General features: G+C 41.9%; 1 protein-coding gene across 1 annotated transcript in view; it reads right to left on the reverse strand.

Annotated features, from left to right (window-relative positions):
• Positions 1-884: 884 nt before the first annotated feature.
• Positions 885-21,119, reverse strand: part of LOC124863600 (xylosyltransferase 1-like) — a 42,145-nt gene continuing 21,910 nt past the window's right edge. Inside the window, exons 3-11 of the mRNA XM_047358055.1 lie at positions 20,606-20,775; positions 18,812-19,014; positions 15,097-15,177; positions 14,263-14,479; positions 13,000-13,176; positions 10,684-10,952; positions 4,098-4,293; positions 3,643-3,979; positions 885-3,024 (exon numbers count right to left, since the gene is read on the reverse strand). Coding sequence (XP_047214011.1) covers positions 2,702-3,024; positions 3,643-3,979; positions 4,098-4,293; positions 10,684-10,952; positions 13,000-13,176; positions 14,263-14,479; positions 15,097-15,177; positions 18,812-19,014; positions 20,606-20,775 — 1,973 coding nt within the window. The 3' untranslated portion in view covers positions 885-2,701. The remainder of the gene's footprint in view (positions 3,025-3,642; positions 3,980-4,097; positions 4,294-10,683; positions 10,953-12,999; positions 13,177-14,262; positions 14,480-15,096; positions 15,178-18,811; positions 19,015-20,605; positions 20,776-21,119) is intronic.

The following is a 21,119-nucleotide window of genomic DNA, read 5'->3' on the forward strand; positions in this document are numbered from 1 at the left end:
AATTTGGGGTTTTTATTAGTTGTAAGCCATAAGCATCAAAAACAAGTGTAATAAAATAAATATATCACCTGTGTGTATTAATCTTTGTATCAATCTCACTTTTTAACAGACTTACTGAAATAAATGAACTTCTGATGATATTCTAATAAGGGCTGGAACTAACATGTATTTTGCTAATTGATTAATCTGTTGATAATCTATTTTTTAATTAACTGATTATCAGGTAACGAAAGGTACTTAATAGGAGATTTCTACAGAATATGAACCAGGTGAAGCTAAAGCTATGCCACTTGATGAATTCTGGATAGATCATATTAACAGAAAAAGAAAGTAATTCATATTAAATGCAAAATGTACATATTTTTTGTACAGTTTTGGCATAATTCCTGCTCGGGGTAGGTTGTACTTTCAGCAGATGGCATGTTTGCCTGTATACTCCAGTTGATGATTATTCATTTACTAAATTCGTTAAGGATTATTTCAATAATCGATTCATTGTATTCACCTAATTCTAATTCCTGACATATAAAGTAGAACACCAGACCGTTTAAGTTCATCATAGAGGCATGAAGGCTGCTTTCATCAGAACATTTACTCAAGTCGACTGTTTCTACACCATTTGTCCACAAGAGGGCGCCCTATGTAAGCTGAATGAAAAGCCTGCTGTGTTTCTGTTTGAATCAACGAGGAGTGTTAACCAGCTGTTCTCTTTTATCCCTTCTGGTTTGAAAGAAACATTTTTGTTGGGCAATAATTTCTGAACCGAAACATGTAAAAATTTACCTTTTCTAACTGGGGGTGTGTTTTTTAACCCGGTATCAGTTGGTCGGAATCCCACCATTTGGACTATAGCGCAGAAATAAAAGACATCATAGTTTCATCAATGAGGTTCTTCTATGGTCGGGATCATTTAATGGTTTAAACAGCCGTCAGAAACAAAGGCACACATTTTCCTCCAGAAAGCAAATCCCAGATATCTGCCTTTCAAATCCTTTCAAATCAACTACACCGAAAAAAACCTATTTATATAAACCTTTGAATAAATTACTTCAGCAGTTCTTAGATGTTTGACTCACACACACAAGGAAAAAAACTGTAGTAAAGATTAAGATGAATGGACGGCTCACTTCAAGTTTGAAGGATTTTAAAATAGCACAAAAAAAAAAAAAAAACGACGTTCACACAAGACAGAGCCGCTGGAGTCCAGGAGGAAAAACTTTAAACAAGTTTAGAAGATAATTAATTGGAAAGATCTCAGACATTTTATTTTGAGTTAGTGAAAAAATATCACTTTTAATATCTCACGGTGATCTGCACTGATGTATTTTTATTCATCTGCTCGTAAAATATCCCAACGGTGACCACAGCGCTGTAACTCCAACACATCATGAAGTAATCATGTCCTGCCAGCAGGTGGCGATCATGGCAACATTCTGTGCATGGTGTGTACAACAGCAGTAGCTCTCTATATTTGACACAGTCTTTATATAAATAACCTCCAGCACACAGTCCGGGTGAGGCAGGAAAACAACGTTTAATTTGCTGTTGTTTCTTACTTCTCCCTGACTCCAGTTTGACTCTGTGTGAAAACGTCCAGAACACAATTCCTGCTGAGTCTGGAAAAGGGATAGAATTTGATTTAATTACTTTCCAGGTCTGGATAAGTAAAAGAAAAGTATCAATCCCTCCATTTTCCTCCCATTAATCTGTCCATCAATCTATTCACTTTTCCATCCATCAGCCTATACGTCTGTGCCTCCATCATCCATCCGGTCTAGTTTCTGCACGTCTGCCCTCTAAAAATCTTTGTGAACCTGTACATTTTTAAGTGGCTTTTATCTGAAAAACCAGATAAGTCTGGAAAACAGGAAACAGGAGCTGAAAAAATAATGGATGGTCTGTTTTCTCCATTTAAATCTTTAAACTTCCAGTAAATGTTGGCACCATGGTCAAGCTTTAATTATCAGACAGCCCATTAAATCTTCACATCAGAAACTTCAGTAAAGTCATTTTTTTTGTTAGATTTTCTAAGACTTACAAAGCTGGTTTTTCGTGAAAATATTGTTTTTGTGAAAAATTCAGACAAGTAATTTACAGTATCTGGTCTGGACCGATGTTTCTACCTGTCAAGTGTGGTCCACCTTTACATGTAGGTGCCACCAGGAGGCGCTCTGGTTTCTGTCTTCACTCACTTGTTCTAAAGGCCTAAAATAACTCACAGTTTTATCTGCTAATAAATAGATTACTGAAAATACTATTGGTTTATATTCTGTGAAATACTAGAAATAAATTCACTTCCATACATCCCGAATCTGTTCAGGAACCCTGTAAAAACCCAACAGGCCCGAAGTTGTTGGAAATGCCAGATCAGAACAGATTTCAGTTTAAACATTAAATCCTGTCTGCCGACGTCCAACTAAATAAAGAAATAAATCGGATTTTCTAGAAGATTTTCTGCATCCAGAGCTGTTTTCAGTATTACAATGTGAAGCAGCTCTTTCAGCAGGGAGACTCAACAACAAGAGGTATGAAGTTCTGGTTCTGACATTCATTCGCTCCGCTCAGCAGCCACATGATCCCAAAATAAAGTGGGATCAGACCGAGTTTGGATTCTCTTCCACTGTTCCTGCAACCTTTAAATAAATAAATATCAGACACAAACGTGTCTTCCTTCATCCGTCCTCTCCTGTCCATCTGGCTGCTACCTGATCCGTCCGTCCTCTCTGGGTGTGCTCAGTTCGGATTTTGGGTCGGGGCTGGCAGAGCTCCACGTGGTGAGGGGGCAGCTCTGCATGACGGGGCAGGCGCTGGGGCCCAGCGAGCAGACGTCTGAGGCGGACCAGTGGCCCTCCAGGAGCCCGTCCAGCCAGCGTCTCAGCGGCGCCCCCGTCAGGCCAGAGTTCGCCTCGGCTTCCTCCACAGCGCTGAGACTCACCGGCAGCCGCAGCACCGGGTTCAGACCATGGAAGCTCTGCTCCATGTAGGAGTTCCGGGCCGGACCGGCGTGCAGCCGCAGGGTGTGCTCTGGGTGGAAAAACAGAGGAAATTAAATGTATTCAGAGGGTAGGAATATTTTCTCAAGGAACATTATGAGTCATTTAGAGCCATCTTGCCTCAGTTTTCAGTGTTTTTAAATCACCTAGTTTGACATGAGTTCTTACTTTTTCTCCATCAAACAAGACTTTTTATTGGATTCAGCTAAAGATTTGGAACCATTGTCTTTTGACAGGATGTGGGTTCTTGTCTGTTCTACGCCCGGACCACACGGTCCACCCCTTGAGTTCAGCAGCCTTTTTCTGTCTTTTACGTCACCGGTCTTACTTAGTCCTGCAGTTATGTCTGGAGAACCACATACCGCCTGATGAGGAGGGGGAGGCTAAATCAGACAGAGGTGACCGTGTGCGTCCATGACAGAGAGCCAGGATGTGCTGACACTATAAATATGTCTGCATGTGTTGTTGACAGCTGGGGCAGCAGGGCCCCCAATCGCTGTAGTTTGTATCTTATCTCCTCTGAGCTGCAACAACCCATCTAAACCATTTTCAGAGTTCAGAGTTTCTGCATCAAATAAATAATGTGCAGGATTACATTTACAGGTCATGTGACTTCAGAAAGCATGAATTACAGTCTGATGATGCCCACCTTTCTGAATAGGCTGCTGTCGGTGGAACTCCTGCGGAGCTACGACGAAGCTGGTCTGACCCATCAGGTTCCAGTGGTGAAGCACCCTCAGCGTCCAGACGCCCGGCCGCAGTGGCGAGGTGAGCGGTGGCCGGTAGTGGGTGACCTCAGCGGACGCGTCCACTAAGATGTCGTAGGTGGCGGCGATGACGTTGGTGGGGTCGATCCAAACTATGGTGGCAGTCAGGTTGCTCTGGCTTCGGCTCCAGTGCTGCACGGCCACCGGCTCGTCTTCGGGTCCCAGCAGACCCCCCCAGTTCCTGAAGAGGCGCTCCTTTGGATCCCAGTCTGACCCAACCTGAAACGAGAAGATCTTGAGTTTAGATCTCTTCAATTTTAACTGAACAGACACTTTATTAACAGATAAATCAGAACTTCATGTTGGAGTTAGATCTGGAGTCCTGATGCCACCTGACCTGAATGTGCTGAAGTCTGTTGCTGGTGTGGGGCTGGCTGGCCTGGGTGAAGTGGTCTTTGGGTGTCACCCAGGTCTCCAGGGTCTCCATCTGGGTGGAGGCTCGGTTAGTGGCCACGTGACGCACCAGGTAGCCCTGGAACTGGTCCGACAGGAAGTAGAGGTGCACGGACGTTGGGTGGCTCATGGCTACAAACCTGAGAGATAAAAGTGAACAAAGTGTCTATCTCTAGTAAAGTGATGCTTTTTCTCCTCAGATGCACAATAAACAGGAGTGAAGTCAGATGGTACTGAACCCTAACGAACAAGAATAATATCCCACAGCATCTTCTGCCTTTTTAATTTACTTTGAATAAAAACATCACAGTGAAAATAAAACCTCTAAAAGATGTTTACATTTATTGACTTAGGGCACTAAATATGGTTAGGGCTGGTTCTGCTGGGTCTGGGTCCAATTTGAGAATTATTACAGGCTGAATATCTTATTAACCCTTAGAGATAGGGTGAGGAGCTCGGCCATCCGGGAGGAGCTCGGAGTAGAGCCACTGCTCCTCTACATCGAGAGGAACCATTTGAGGTGGCTCGGGCATCTATACCGGATGCCTCCTGGATGCCTTCCTCAGGAGGTGTTCCAGGCACGTCCCACCGGGAGGAGGCCCAGGACACGCTGGAGGGACTATGTCTCTCGGCTGGCCTGGGAACGCCTTGGGCTCCCCCTGGAGGAGCTGGAGGAGGTGTCTGGGGAGAGGGATGTCTGGGTGTCTCTGCTGAGTCTGCTGCCCCTGCGACCCGGTCCCGGATAAGCGGAAGACGACGGGTACGAGTATCTTATTAACATGCAAAGTGTGAATTCATGACAACCAACTCGTTTTGCACTCCAAACTGTCCTTTGCAATATTATTAATGTAGTCTAATTATGAAAATGTGTTGCAGTCCTCTCTGAAGTCCATCTATTGTTAAACTCTAGATTCTGCACCAGTCTGTTTCTAACATGAGTTGACGCTGGTGCCCTCACGAGGTGCAAACAGAAACAGCAGCAAAAAAGCTGTTTTTTCAAAATAAAAGCAGTGTGTTTGCAGGTTTGATTCTATACTGACCACCTTAGGCCAACATGAGAGACAGGAGAGAGGAAGAACCCCAGGAAAACCGTTGGACTTCTGTCTGACATTTAAAATCTAAAAGGCTTCTGTCTCTGATGAAATGAGTTCATGCAGGTTGGAGCAAGAGCTTTTAGGTGAGAGGATGTCCAAGAGTGTCCAGCAACCTCCAGGACCATCTCCTGCACCTAAGGAAGGTGCAATAGAAGTGTTTTCACCTCTGCAGAGGTTGCTCAGGTGGGTATGAGTGCACAGTGAGAAGACTTTAGGACAAGGATGGCAGAAAGATGCCACTTTGTCCAAGAACATGATCAAGGACACACTGAACCCCTGCAGGAAGTACCAGGATGGACAACAGAAGACTGGAGCAAACTTGTTCTCTCTAATCAATCCACCTTCTGATCGTTTGGGTCATCTGGAGAAGAAAAGCTGAGAGATACCATGAGTCCTGGGTGGTGCCAACTAAAAGCACCCTGATCCAATCCATGTGTGAGGTGTCTTCTCATCCAAGGGAGTAGGCTCCTCTGCTCAAGAACACCGGCATGGATAAACGAACAGTTTGGTGATGATATGTGGATTTTCCAGCACAATCTGATACAGTATCACAAGGTTAAAGTGATAAAGTGGCTCAAAGATCAGAACACTGTGATTTGGATCAGAACCCAACTGAGAACCTGGGGCCCGTTTTCAAATAGAAAGTGAGGGAAAAAACCCAACAAATTGGGATCAACTCTCAGCACCAAGAAGACAAGAATAGCTCATCACCAGTCAGGATTTGGTCCAGAAGCTCAAGTCAGAGAGAATTAGAAAAGTTAGGAAGAAGGTAAACACTGAGTCATCTACAGGTCCTTCTCAAAATATTAGCATATTGTGATAAAGTTCATTATTTTCCATAATGTCATGATGAAAATTTAACATTCATATATTTTAGATTCATTGCACACTAACTGAAATATTTCAGGTCTTTTATTGTCTTAATACAGATGATTTTGGCATACAGCTCATGAAAACCCAAAATTCCTATCTCACAAAATTTGCATATTTCATCCGACCAATAAAAGAAAAGTGTTTTTAATACAAAAAACGTCAACCTTCAAATAATCATGTACAGTTATGCACTCAATACTTGGTCGGGAATCCTTTTGCAGAAATGACTGCTTCAATGCGGCGTGGCATGGAGGCAATCAGCCTGTGGCACTGCTGAGGTCTTATGGAGGCCCAGGATGCTTCAATAGCGGCCTTTAGCTCATCCAGAGTGTTGGGTCTTGAGTCTCTCAACGTTCTCTTCACAATATCCCACAGATTCTCTATGGGGTTCAGGTCAGGAGAGTTGGCAGGCCAATTGAGCACAGTGATACCATGGTCAGTAAACCATTTACCAGTGGTTTTGGCACTGTGAGCAGGTGCCAGGTCGTGCTGAAAAATGAAATCTTCATCTCCATAAAGCTTTTCAGCAGATGGAAGCATGAAGTGCTCCAAAATCTCCTGATAGCTAGCTGCATTGACCCTGCCCTTGATAAAACACAGTGGACCAACACCAGCAGCTGACACGGCACCCCAGACCATCACTGACTGTGGGTACTTGACACTGGACCTCTGGCATTTTGGCATTTCCTTCTCCCCAGTCTTCCTCCAGACTCTGGCACCTTGATTTCCGAATGACATGCAGAATTTGCTTTCATCTGAAAAAAGTACTTTGGACCACTGAGCAACAGTCCAGTGCTGCTTCTCTGTAGTCCAGGTCAGGCGCTTCTGCCGCTGTTTTTGGTTCAAAAGTGGCTTGACCTGGGGAATGCGGCACCTGTAGCCCATTTCCTGCACACGCCTGTGCACGGTGGTTCTGGATGTTTCTACTCCAGACTCAGTCCACTGCTTCCGCAGGTCCCCCAAGGTCTGGAATCGGCCCTTCTCCACAATCTTCCTCAGGGTCCGGTCACCTCTTCTCGTTGTGCAGCGTTTTCTGCCACACTTTTTCCTTCCCACAGACTTTCCACTGAGGTGCCTTGATACAGCACTCTGGGAACAGCCTATTCGTTCAGAAATTTCTTTCTGTGTCTTACCCTCTTGCTTGAGGGTGTCAATAGTGGCCTTCTGGACAGCAGTCAGGTCGGCAGTCTTACCCATGATTGGGGTTTTGAGTGATGAACCAGGCTGGGAGTTTTAAAGGCCTCAGGAATCTTTTGCAGGTGTTTAGAGTTAACTCGTTGATTCAGATGATTAGGTTCATAGCTCGTTTAGAGACCCTTTTAATGATATGCTAATTTTGTGAGATAGGAATTTGGGTTTTCATGAGCTGTATGCCAAAATCATCCGTATTAAGACAATAAAAGACCTGAAATATTTCAGTTAGTGTGCAATGAATCTAAAATATATGAATGTTAAATTTTCATCATGACGTTATGGAAAATAATGAACTTTATCACAATATGCTAATATTTTGAGAAGGACCAGTATACAATTAGCTAGCAAAATCCTTTACAACATAAATGTTTTTAATCCTTCAGAAAAGCAGAGAAACACGTAAAAACATCTAAAAGATGTTGAAACCATGAAGCTTTTAGCCATGACTTCATATGAAGAGCTGAAAGTGTCTTCTGATACTGCTGTCATGTCGAGGGAAACAATGTGGTCCTTTCTAAGCAGCCGCTCCCCTCCTGTCCTCATACACGGTTCTTGTAAAGCTGCCTCCACCCATATTAACCACCAATCCCCACCCAAAGCCCAGTAACAAATACCTCCTTGTAGAGTCTGTGGGTCTCCGCCCACAGCACACACACAGAAACTGTGACTGGGCAGGAAAAAAAACAGTCGAACCAGAAACTGAAGCCTAGTTGTACCTCAGCACAAGCAGTCCTTATCTTTTAATTTAATTTGGACCGAATAAACTCTGCCTGCGGTGAGTTTAGTGGAAAAATACGTCTCATTGGTCCATCTTCCTCCCCAAATCAGACTGGAACAGAACAGCTTCTCTGGAAAACCACTGATTTTACAGGTTTATTCACCCTGAACTAAACCTGTTCATCTGAGAATCTGTGCATTTTTGTCCTGACGAATAAAATTATCTGAGTATTAAATAAGACTTTCCACCACCTTTTCTATACATCACTACCTGAACCTTCATTAGATTCTGATTTTGATAAATATGGCTAAACAGCAACTGAAATCACCAAATTCGGTTCCTCAGAAAATAAAAATCTTGCCTCAGATTTTAAACAGAAATGTTCTGTAATAACAGAAAATCAGAGGGGGACACTGCTGACTTCACTGCTGTCCAGCAGACAGTCACCGCCACCCCCACAAGGGGGGTCAACTACAACAGGTCATCGCTAAACAAGCAGGCTGTTCCCTGAGCGCCGTTTCCAAAATATTAATGGAAAGTGAAGTGGAAGGAAAACGTGCGTTAGAAAAAGGTGCACCAGGGACAACAAAAGAATGAGAGGGTCGTGAAGCGAAGCCTATTCGGGGGCTGATTCTCAAGGAGGGGACTGCAGCTGTCAGAGCTTCAAAAGTCCTAAACACAGAAGGATCCAGGACATGAGCTACTACATGTGGTAAGCCGAGACAATCTGGCAGAAGAAGCGAGAGCCACAAAATCCAATGTTTCCAAAGTCAGTGATAATTTGGAGTGCCAAGTCATCTGCCGGTCTTTGTCCACTGGGTTTTATCAAATTCACAGTCAGAGCAGCCATCTACCAGGACATTTTAGAGCACTTCACAGTTCCTTCTGCTGACAAGCTTTATGGAGATGCTGATTGTCTTAATACGGATGATTTTGGCATACAGCTCATGAAAACCCAAAATTCCTATCTCACAAAATTAGCATATTTCATCCGACCAATAAAAGAAAAGTGTTTTTAATACAAAAAAACGTCAACCTTCAAATAATCATGTACAGTTATGCACTCAATACTTGGTTGGGAATCCTTTTGCAGAAATGACTGCTTCAATGCGGCGTGGCATGGAGGCAATCAGCCTGTGGCACTGAGGTCTTATGGAGGCCCAGGATGCTTCGATAGCGGCCTTTAGCTCATCCAGAGTGTTGGGTCTTGAGTCTCTCAACGTTCTCTTCACAATATCCCACAGATTCTCTATGGGGTTCAGGTCAGGAGAGTTGGCAGGCCAATTGAGCACAGTGATACCATGGTCAGTAAACCATTACCAGTGGTGTTGGCACTGTGAGCAGGTGCCAGGTCGTGCTGAAAATGAAATCTTCATCTCCATAAAGCTTTTCAGCAGATGGAAGCATGAAGTGCTCCAAAATCTCCTGATAGCTAGCTGCATTGACTCTGCCCTTGATAAAACACAGTGGACCAATACCAGCAGCTGACACGGCACCCCAGACCATCACTGACTGTGGGTACTTGACACTGGACTTCTGGCATTTTGGCATTTCCTTCTCCCCAGTCTTCCTCCAGACTCTGGCACCTTGATTTCCGAATGACATGCAGAATTTGCTTTCATCCAAAAAAAGTACTTTGGACCACTGAGCAACAGTCCAGTGCTGCTTCTCTGTAGCCCAGGACTGGGGAATGCGGCACCTGTAGCCCATTTCCTGCACACGCCTGTGCACGGTGGCTCTGGATGTTTCTACTCCAGACTCAGTCCACTGCTTCCGCAGGTCCCCCAAGGTCTGGAATCGGCCCTTCTCCACAATCTTCCTCAGGGTCCGGTCACCTCTTCTCATTGTGCAGCGTTTTCTGCCACACTTTTTCCTTCCCACAGACTTTCCACTGAGGTGCCTTGATACAGCACTCTGGGAACAGCCTATTCGTTCAGAAATTTCTTTCTGTGTCTTACCCTCTTGCTTGAGGGTGTCAATAGTGGCCTTCTGGACAGCAGTCAGGTCGGCAGTCTTACCCATGATTGGGGTTTTGAGTGATAAACCAGGCTGGGAGTTTTAAAGGCCTCAGGAATCTTTGCAGGTGTTTAGAGTTAACTCGTTGATTCAGATGATTAGGTTCATAGCTCGTTTAGAGACCCTTTTAATGATATGCTAATTTTGTGAGATAGGAATTTTGGGTTTTCATGAGCTGTATGCCAAAATCATCCGTATTAAGACAATAAAAGACCTGAAATATTTCAGTTAGTGTGCAATGAATCTAAATATATGAATGTTAAATTTTCATCATGACATTATGGAAAATAATGACTTTACCACAATATGCTAATTTTTTGAGAAGGACCTGTATATTTCTCTAGTTCGGATATAATATTCTAACTTTCTGAGGAAATAATTTTGAGGTTTTTATTTGCTGTAAGCCACATTCATCCAAATGATCAGAAATAAAGGCTTGAAATAAATCGCTCTCTATTTAAAGAACCTGTGTTTGATACATATGTTGCTTTTAGGAATTAAATAAATGGATAATTTAAGAATCTTTGTCCTGTTAAGACTAAATCAGTTGGTGTTTTTAAAGCTCAGAGCAGATAGAAATTACTGAGAAGGTGAAACATGCTGTAATTTCGTGATCTCTTCCACCTGCTCCGTACCTGCAGCTGTGATCATTGGGATGTCCCTGCATTGACCCGGCAGCGCGGGACAGTCCCATACGGGCAAAGGCGTGGTAGTGGCTTAGCTTGGAGTCGGACAGGCTGGAGAGTCCGTCCGTCTCCTGCTCATAGATGTTCTCCCAGTAGGCCTGGAGGCCCGGGGTGCTGGACGGATACGCTCCATACAGGAAGGCGTCCAGCTGGCTGATGATCTCCTGGCTGACGCTGGCCTCAAACTTCCGAGCAAAGAAGGTGGGTCTGGAGGTTTGCTGCAGTCGAAAAATGATTAAACTCATTTCAGTTTAACAAAAGAAGGCAACTTATCCCAACCAAGTTTTTTTCCTATTTTTGTCAATTTTTCTTGCAGTTTATTTCATGATTTTATGTAACAGTGTGTGTTATCATGTGTGTGGTTGTGAGCATGACATTCAGTCGCCTCTCAATGTCCAACCCTGACATTACAATAATACCAACCCTGCAAACCTCAACAGCTCCGAGCTACAAGGATCCAAAAATACCTGCAGCCTTGGGTCTACAGCTGCCTCCAGGACCAGAGCTTCTCATAGAACCCGTCCACAGACACTGACCTCAGGTCTGCCACTACAAAGACACCGGAACCGCCCAAAGCCAGTGCCGCTAATTTGTGAATGCAGAGCTATTCTGGGCTCCTCTGCCAGCCTCCAGAGGGACCGAAGGCTGCAGGAGTATCAATTTCATCCCAGTGAACCCAGAAACGACAAACGTTCTGTAAAGTTCTGTCAAGTTAAAAGGTATATGGGTTATAAGAATGATGCTTTCAATAGAAACTGAGATTTTCTCACTTCTCTGTGTGAAACTAAAAAGCTGGCAGTGATGTAGAAATATTAAAGCTACATTCACAATTTCTTGGATTCCCTTATTTTAAATTAAAAGTTATTCAGTCAGTCATTTTCTACCGCTTATTCCATAGTGGGTCGCAGGGGAGCTGGTGCCTATCTCCAGCAGTCTATGGGCGAGAGGCGGGGTCCACCCTGGACAGGTCGCCAGTCCATCGCAGGGCAACACACAAACAACCAAGCACACACTCATTCATACACCTAAGGGCAATTTAGAGTGACTAATTAACCTAACAGGCATGTCTTTGGACTGTGGGAGGAAGCCGGAGTACCCGGTGAGAACCCACGCATGCACGGGGAGAACATGCAAACTCCATGCAGAAAGACCCCCGGTTGGGAATCAAACCCAGGACCTTCTTGCTGCAAGGCAACAGTGCTACCAACTGCACCACCGTGCAGCCCTAAAAAAAAGTTATTCAATGTTTTTTAAAGTTTAGATCTTACATAAAACAGTCTGAAGAAACCAAACACAACTATTGCAGTTAAATAATAAAATCTACCAGTTATGAACCAGTTATGAGTGTGGAGTTTAATTGTATGTTTAAAGGGTTTGTTGCTGTTCTTCAGTTTAACCTGCTGGGGGCGCTGGTTTAATTCCAGCAGAAAGTCTTCATTTTTTACTCTCACATTAAACAGCTGATGCTGCTTTGAACGTCAAAGATGACATTGGAAAACTTTTCAGGTCCAGAATCAGTCAGAACCTTGTTCTGTTCATGGGGAAACATTAGTTCCCAGTCCAGTTACAAATGTTGGATTTTTTCAGACTAAACCAAATATTTTTACATAATTAATGCTGAACTTAATTATTATTTGGATGCATTTTTAAATTAGCTTCTGTCTGTATTTTGAAACTTATTTTACAACAGTAGAAAGTAAAAAATGGTTGTTGTGATTTGTTTTGGTTTGTTTACACTTTTTATTTTACCATTTACCAAAAACAATGTTCTTTCTGTTCAAATAAGGATGAAAACGTGTGTATACTCCTCTTTCAAACAGAAACAACTTAACTGAAACAAATAACTTTAACAGTTTTTTTTTAATCGTTTAAAATTAGTTCTTAAATAAATAACGTCCTGTTTCCTAGTTTAAATATATGAAATGGAGGCCCAATCATCCTAACCACTCTTCAATGTGGGACAGACCGGAGAACCTGTCAGTGTAATAAGACGATGTGTGTCAGTTTTGTCCACATCTGCAGACAGAATAATAACTAAACAGATTAAAACATCTGGAACAAACAAGGCTGAACCGAAGATCCACATTAACCTCATCCTCACACACATTCAGGATGGTTGTTAAACGGACTAAAGCGGGGACTAACATCTGGGGATCACCGTGTCTCCATGACAACCATTGGACCCTATCTACATGTGTCACCAAACTGACTAAACTGTTTTATCCCAGATTTCAGGTGAGAGGAGGTAAGCAGGCAGATTCTCACCTGGAACCGGGGCAGGTCTGAAGGCTTGAAGTCGTTTGGAGAGCAGCCGCACCAGTCCACTATGTGCTTGTACTGGCACTTACATCCCAGTTTGCGGTTCCAGTTGGTGAGCCTCAGGTTATTGTCCACCATGGTCTCACAGTGGACGCTGTTTTCCAGGACAGTGTGGAAAAATGACTGCCAGAGAAGGAAAAACAAGATCTAGTTTATGAAGCAAAACACGCCGACAAGCCTCCAGAGGAGATTTTGTTTCCTCCTTCAGCCGACGATGCAGCGAGGAAAACCAATCAGAGACAATGAGCGCTTTAATTATCATTAATAACCAAGCTTTTCATTTAATAATCCGCAAGAATATTACAAACAATAAATGACATCTTTAGATGGTTTTTAAATTTTTCTAGGAAGTTTTTAAATGCTAAGGTTTAGGTTATTCAATAGAAAAAAAAAATCTGAAATATTCCCAATTTTTTCTCCAAAATGTAGAATTACAAATAAATTGTTAAGGTTTAGTTTTAATCCAATCTTATTGCATTATTTTATTTTAGATTTGAACATTTTTATAATAAATGTTTAACTGATATTTTTCTAATTGTCAATTTAAAAACCCTTTTTTCAGTTCTATTTTTATGTTTATTTTAAGATAATTTAGAAATAGATAATACCATTATTAATTTATTAATGAGTTTGTGTTTTATTGGATTTAAAAAAAATAATGTGTAAATCAGCATTAGTTTTATAATACATATATTCATTTTGTTTTTATTTTAATTTAAAGATTTAATGCATTCTTTTACATCGCCAATTGAAAAATATACTTTAAACTAAATGTTTATATTTAGTTTTAATTTTATTTTAAAATAATTTACTATTTATTGAGTGTTAAAATAAGACATTCTTAATGGTTCTGAGATATTTTGAAAATATTTTCTATTTAATAAAATCAAATGTCTAATGCGTAAATCCACATCGTTAAGAAATTCTTCCTCATCAAAACAAACTTTATTAGCAGAGTAAAAACCTAAATTAAAAATTAGCCAATGGAAAAACAGAAATGTACTTTTTTTCTGTACATACTTTATTTTAAAATAATTTAGAATAAAAAAAGGATAGTTTTATTGGATAAATTTAGTTTTTAATTTAAAAAAATAATTATTAATGTCTAACTGAGCAAAGAAAAAGAGCAAAAAATAATTTCCTGAGTTTATTCAAAAGCTTTTCTAACATGCTGTGTTTGACCCGGTTAAGGTTCTGTGGGTCCGGTACCTCTGCCGGCAGCAGCGTGTAGGCGTAAAAACGCTTCATGTTGCTGACCAGCGCGTCCCTGGAGTTCACGACGTAATCCACAAACGGCCGGCTGAGCAGGAACCAATCAGAACCTCCGTCTACGGACACGCCCTCCGGGATCTTGCGGTCTCCAAGACGCCACATGTGGGTGTCGCACTCGTAGAAGACTCGGTCCAGACCCTGTTTACGGATGAAACTGGGAAGAGATAAACAGCCTGGAGTTACGATACTTCCAGCATGTTATTGATGGGAGAACGAAGCTTAAAGCAGAAAAGCAGTTTATAAACTGTTCCAGAATCTAAACACACTGGTTTATTAGAATCATTTGGTTTTTTTTTTTTATTACTTGAAAAACAAAGATCACTTTTGTTCAGGTATTAAGATCACTTGTGTTTAAAGGTTTTCCCAACCTCTGGTTTAACTAACATTTTTTCGTTTATGTGGATTTTTTTTGTCTGCATGTTTTTCAGAGATGCTTTTATAAATCTGTGGTAACAAATTAAAATGCTTTAAATTTTCAACTTCCTTCTGCTTGCAGAAAGACATTTTTACAAAATGCTGGTTTGTTTCTAACTTTTTTCACACTTCCTATACTAGATCCAAAGCAGCTTCAGTAAAATGAAGCCCTTTTTTTTTTTGAAATTATATTAAAAATGTATTTTATGAATCTGCTGCAGACCTTCCTGCAAACAACACCCAGTGATACTCCACAGATGTTTATAGGGCTTCAGATCCTTCATCTAAATTAAAATATCCAGCAAATTTGACGCAGAAACAATTTGAAGAAACACAAACTGCTTCCTGCGTCCTTACCGAGCGTTGTCTCTGCCGTGAGACTTGATAAAGTTCATGTTGCGGTATTTGGACAGGAACGCCACCAGCTGGTCGTTGGACCTGAAGAGAAAAGGCAGATGCTAATAATCTGTTTACTGAACAACAAACTCCACCTGATCCGTCTGGGTTCAAATAAAAGATGCAGAAGACTCAAAACTTCCTAATCTATAAAATAACTCCAGTGTTGACCTCTATCCTACATCTCTGCACTTTAAACCTCTTTTTTAGCTCGGATAGAAATGATTTCCTTGACCTCATCGCTCAACCCCAGGGGCTGAAATGTCATCGGCTGAGCAACCAGGAAGTACAAAGAAACCAGAAGAAATGTAAAGAGATGTATTTGGGTCTGTACCGCCAACCTGGAAAGATAAATATTTAGGCAGAAAAAAACTGCATTTGAAAAAGACGGATTTCCCTTTAATATTTCACACATCGTTTATTTGATTGTTGTATATACGACTCATTGAAACTGCATCTCCGCGCAGCCCTGCTGTAATACTAGAGAACGTGATGTAAAAGATTTCATCTAATAATAAAAAAGACAATTCATGTTATCTCGTCTGTATATCATAAGGTGCTTATCGTTTATAGATACTTGTTGCTTTTAAATGTGGGCTCTTCCCTGACCAATATGGCCGCAGTGTGAAAGCAACGTGTTGACATGTAGAATAACGCCTCAGGATGAAGGAGAAGTGTGTGAAACCCGACAGCTGGTCTTCTTTCCGTCTGCCTGATGATTCTGAAGTGGAATTTGACTTTAATGGACTCGACTATAAGCAGGATGCAGCTTCCTCTCAAGGAAGCGTCTCCAGGTTTAAAAGCAACGAAAACAAGCCATCATTAAAGGGAAGTGTGTTTCCTTGTTTGGTTGCAACTGGACTGATTTATTTCATTGTTTGCAGAGCGAAGCCCGAAGAGGAGACGGAAAACTCAAACAAACACTTCCGAGTCCAGAGAAGAGAGGAACGCCAGTCGGATCACCCTGATTAAATCCGATTACAGCCTGCAGGTGTTACTGTGTGACTCTGCTGTTCTATTTGAGGACAGATGGAAGAAAAACAACTAAAGGATGTTCTTATATGTTCTTTCTTCAAGAAATAGGAATTCTCTGCTTCCTTTCTTGCTTCCTTCCCTACACTGTCTGGAAAAGATAGTTTGTTTGAAAAATATTAACATTTTATGTTCATGTGCAATTAAATGTTAAATCCACCCATTCTGTTTCTTCGTGCTTGTTTCCCATTTTTAAGCCAATATAGAAATATCTGCAGTAGATGCAGGGAACTGGGAACTCTGGAAATTTGACTGAAAAATGTTTAGGAACCCAGTTTAAAATGGGATGTATTGTTTTGTTGACCTGTAGATAGAAAGCGTCCTGTCCTGTTCTATTGACTTCTGCTCCATGAGCCTCAGTGACCTCACAGCCATTGATGGATTGATGGATGGATGCATGGTGCTGACGCTGCGGCTCTGTTATGGATTTTAGCTGGAAGCGTGTTCAGACTCACGCTGATGATCAGTCTGTTTGATCTGTTGTTTTTCTCTCTTTATGAGGACAAACCACTGGGATGAAACAGCGTGGAAAAACCCAAACAATGAGCAGCAGCATGCGGCACGGATGGGTTTCTGCAGGAAAAGATCACTCTTCAATGCAGGCTTAGGAGTTTCATTCAGAAAACAGCAGCTTTCACTGATTGCCGGATAAACAGCAGAGCTTTAAAAACAAGGAGTCACCTCCAACTTTCCCAACATCAGTGTTTACGGTGTGGGTTCCAGCATCAGGCACTGTTTGCTTTACCTTCCTTGTTTTACTTAAACTAATGGCGTCAACAGCAGGCGTAACTCCTGCTTTATCCCTCATTTTTTTTATACTTTCCTTCCATGCAGCCAGAGTTTTCTCCATGTTTTTTATGCATAATTTGGTTGAATTATGATGCATGTTGGTCAGCATCAAATGTTTACATATATTCTATGTTCTGCTGTGCTGTCTGTTTTATGTTTTTGTTGTGAAAAAAAAATGCATCCTTCCATCATATCCACATGTCCATGCCTGGTAGCGGGAGGTGGGGTGGGGGGGTTCTCTCCAGCAGTCATTGAGTGAGCCGGGGTTCACCCTGGACTGGTCACCAGGTCATCACAGGACACAACCATGATCACACTCATACCTACGGGCAATTTAGAGAGACCAATTAACCTAACGGTCTGCTTGTGGACTGTGGGAGGAAGCCAGAGTACCCTGAGAGAACCCACACATGTATGGGGAGAACATGCAAACTCCATGCAGAAAGACTCCAGGCCAGGATTCGAACCTAGGACCTTCTTATTGCAAGGAGCAATTGGTCCACTGTGTGGCCCGAATATGCATACAGGTGTACAATAACAATAATAATAAAAATAATAACAATATGAATCCAGATACAAAAGGACATTTGGTATCAGTTGTAACATATGTAAACATACAGTCATGGTCAATAAATTAGAATATAGATCCGATGAGGCTCGTTGGTCAGGTTAAAAGTACCTTTTGAAAATAACAACCTTAATGCAGGTATTAAACATAGCTTTCATTAAGCCCACATTTATTTAGTCAGTCAGTCATTTTCTACCGCTTATTCCATAGTGGGTCTCAGGGGAGCTGGTGCCTATCTCCAGCAGTCTATGGGCGAGAGGCAGGGTACACCCTGGACAGGTCGCCAGTCCATCACAGGGCAACAAACAACCAAGCACACACTCATTCATACACCTAAGGTCAATTTAGAGTGACCAATTAACCTAACAGGCATGTTTTTGGACTGTGGGAGGAAGCCGGAGTACCCGGTGAGAACCCACCCATGCACGGGGAGAACATGCAAACTCCATGCAGAAAGACCCCAGGCCAGGAATCGAACCCAGGACCTTCTTGCTGCAAGGCAACAGTGCTACCAACTGTGCCACCGTGCAGCTCACATTTATTTATTAAAATATTTTTATTACTTAATTTAATATTCTAATATTAAATTTTGTTTTTATTGATTGGCAGCAGAAAATCATCATAATTAACAGATATAAAGGCTTGAAAACATCAGTTACTGAAATAAATTAACTTTTTGATATAATTTATTGAATGGCCCTTTAATATAGTGGTGAAAAGGGTAATTTTACTAATCCAGTAATATTTTACAGTGAATTGTTTGTTTTGCAGTAGTTCTCTGGGCTCCTTGAAGTGTTTCTTTTCATTTTGGGTTTTTCTATATACTGATTTTTAGTCTCACCTTTTCTGCCTGACACTTTCTTACCTCTATTTATTCTCTTTCCTCAACAATTTTCCATCCGTGGCAAAAATCCCTGCAAAGACTGGACTGAAAATGAGTGAAAAAGCTGCTAAAATCCAAAGAAAATAGTTTGAAAAGGTTCAGAAAGCGTGGAGAACTATTCTGATCACTTCAACAGACTGACTGGAGGAGAGAAAAATATAATGAACTTAGAACCGGATCATGATTGTATAACTCAAAACCACCCAAAGGAGCACAGATAAGTGTGATACCTTGTAGCCACATGCTGAGATGACCTAAAACATTTCTCTGAGAAGACACTTGAAGATCAACCTCAGGTTCTGTTTCCTGGATTAAATCTAAAGTTTATCATGGACTTATTCTCTTCTTAGCCTGAAACTCCTTGTGTGGAAAATAAAAACCTATTTTAAACTGCAGCCTCTCACCTGATGGGGTAATCGGCAGCGCTGAGGTTGATGAAGAAGTCCCAGGACCAGTCTGTCATTTTGAGGAGGTCGTCCATGCTCTGCAGGTACATTGTCAGGAGACTGGCTCCACCCCAGATGGTCGCCATTCTCCAGGGAGTGACTCTGACGTTAGGGAACCGACCCACCAGAGACAGAACCTCTCTGTGGAGGTAGTCAGACCTCTGAGAGGACAGAGATAAACAAGCAGAGGACATTTAAATCGTTGCATTAAAGGCATAACTAACAGGCCTACAGGTTAAACTGATGCTGGGTGAAAAACTATTCATACCCCATGAATGTTTCTAGTAGAAGCAACAAACTACAACAAATTCTAGTGGGAATATTTGTGAAAGATTAGTACAACGTGATGCATAACTGTAAAGTGGAAGAAAAACAATAAATAGTAATAATGTGTTTTTATAAATGAAAATCTGTAAAGTCCTCTAAATAAAATCCAGTGTGGTATGAAGTCATCTAATTAGTAAGCAGAGTCCAGTCGTTCTTTTTCTGGCCTCAGAGGTTTGTTAGAGAACATTAGAAAACAAACAGCATCATGGAGACCAAGAAACAGAGCACAGTTCAGCGAGAACGTTGTGGAGAGGTTTAAAGCAGAGTTAAGTTCTATAACAATATCCCAAGCTTTGAACATGTCCTAGTGCTCTGCTTAATCCATCATCTGAACATGGGGACACAAATCAGAGAAGCAGCTAAGAGGCCCATGGTAACTCTGGAAGAGCTGCAGAGATGCACAGCTCTTGTAGGAGAACCTGCACTCCACATACCTGGCCTTTAGGGAAGAGTGGCAAGAAGAAATCCACAACAAGTCCTGTTCTCAGTATCCAACAAGCCATGTAGGAGACTCAGCAAACATGTGGAAGAAGGAGCTCTGCTCAGATTAGAGCAAAATGAAATCTCTGGCCAAAGGAACAACCTGTGTGAGGATGTACATGGGTTCCCCCTGAATACGCCATTCCGACAGTGAAACATGGGGGTGGCAGCGTCATACTGTGGGTAGGCCTTTCTTAGCCAGTTACAGGGAGACTGGTCAGAGTTGATGAGAAGATGGATGGAGCTAAAAACAGCACAATCCTGGAAGTAAACATGTTAAAGGCTGCAGAAAACACTGAGATGGAGGTTCACCTTCCAGCAGGACAACCACCCTTAAGCGGAATCATTTAGATGGAGGGATTTTCATGCAGTGCAATGGCCTAGTCAAAGCTCAAGACCTACATCCACTTGAGAAGCAGTGGCAAAACATGAGAATTGATGTTCACAGATGTTCTCCGACCAATCTGACTGAGCTTGGACTGTTTAGCAAAGAAAAAAGTAAGTAGTAAGCATTTCAATGTGCAGTTCTGCAAAATGGATCCCAAATGACTCACAGCTGTAACTGCAAACAAAGGTGGTTCTACAAAGTATTGACTCAAGGGGCTGAATACAAGTGCATGCCACACGTTTCAGATTTTATTTATAAGAAATGTCCAACACCATGTTTTATTTTCCTTCCATGTTTTACTTTGTGCTGGTCTGTCACTAAAATATCAATAAAATACGCTGAGGTTTCTGGATATAAAGTAATATTAATACTATTTGGATGTATCATTAAATGTATACAAGAACATGACCATGATGTCCACCTTGGGTCACATTTATAAGGGGTACCCGCTGATTTAGAGAGGATTTTAGACTCAATAATGTGACCTGTTCATCTGCCGTGAATGTTTTCAGTAAAGGCAATAAACATGAGATCTGGTGTGATGGTGCTGGTCCCACCTCGTCTACATGGACGTAGTAGAAGTGCGAGGTGTGGTAGATGGCTTTGAAGAGCCGCTGAAACTGGCGTGAGGCTCGGCCGTGGACGACCAGGACGAAGGCGACGCGAACAGGCGGAGAACCATCAGAGGCTGCCCTGTCGTCCCACTGCACGTTCACGCTAGCTTTACCTGGACAGAGAGGGGGTTCAAAGGTCAGTTAACATAAAAGCTCAGTGTTTTTGACATAACTACTTTTACTCTAAAAACGAAATTAACTAAAACTTAGTAAATGTAACTTTTTGTCTAATAATTAGGAAAAAGGTGGTACTGCTCTAGCCCATAATTTTCCGAAACATATTGTAGTCTGATGGGTTCTGCCACCAACCCATCAGATAAGATATGCATCTTGATACTCTACAAAGGATCCGATCCACTTTAGATGGAAAAAATTATTCAATGCAATGCGATTCCTCCTCTTTCAAGATGCAGTTTGGGTTACTTTTCTTAGGGTAAACAGGTAGGTAGGTAGGATT

Source organism: Girardinichthys multiradiatus, chromosome X, assembly GCF_021462225.1.
Source record: "Girardinichthys multiradiatus isolate DD_20200921_A chromosome X, DD_fGirMul_XY1, whole genome shotgun sequence".
Classification (NCBI taxonomy): domain Eukaryota; kingdom Metazoa; phylum Chordata; class Actinopteri; order Cyprinodontiformes; family Goodeidae; genus Girardinichthys; species Girardinichthys multiradiatus.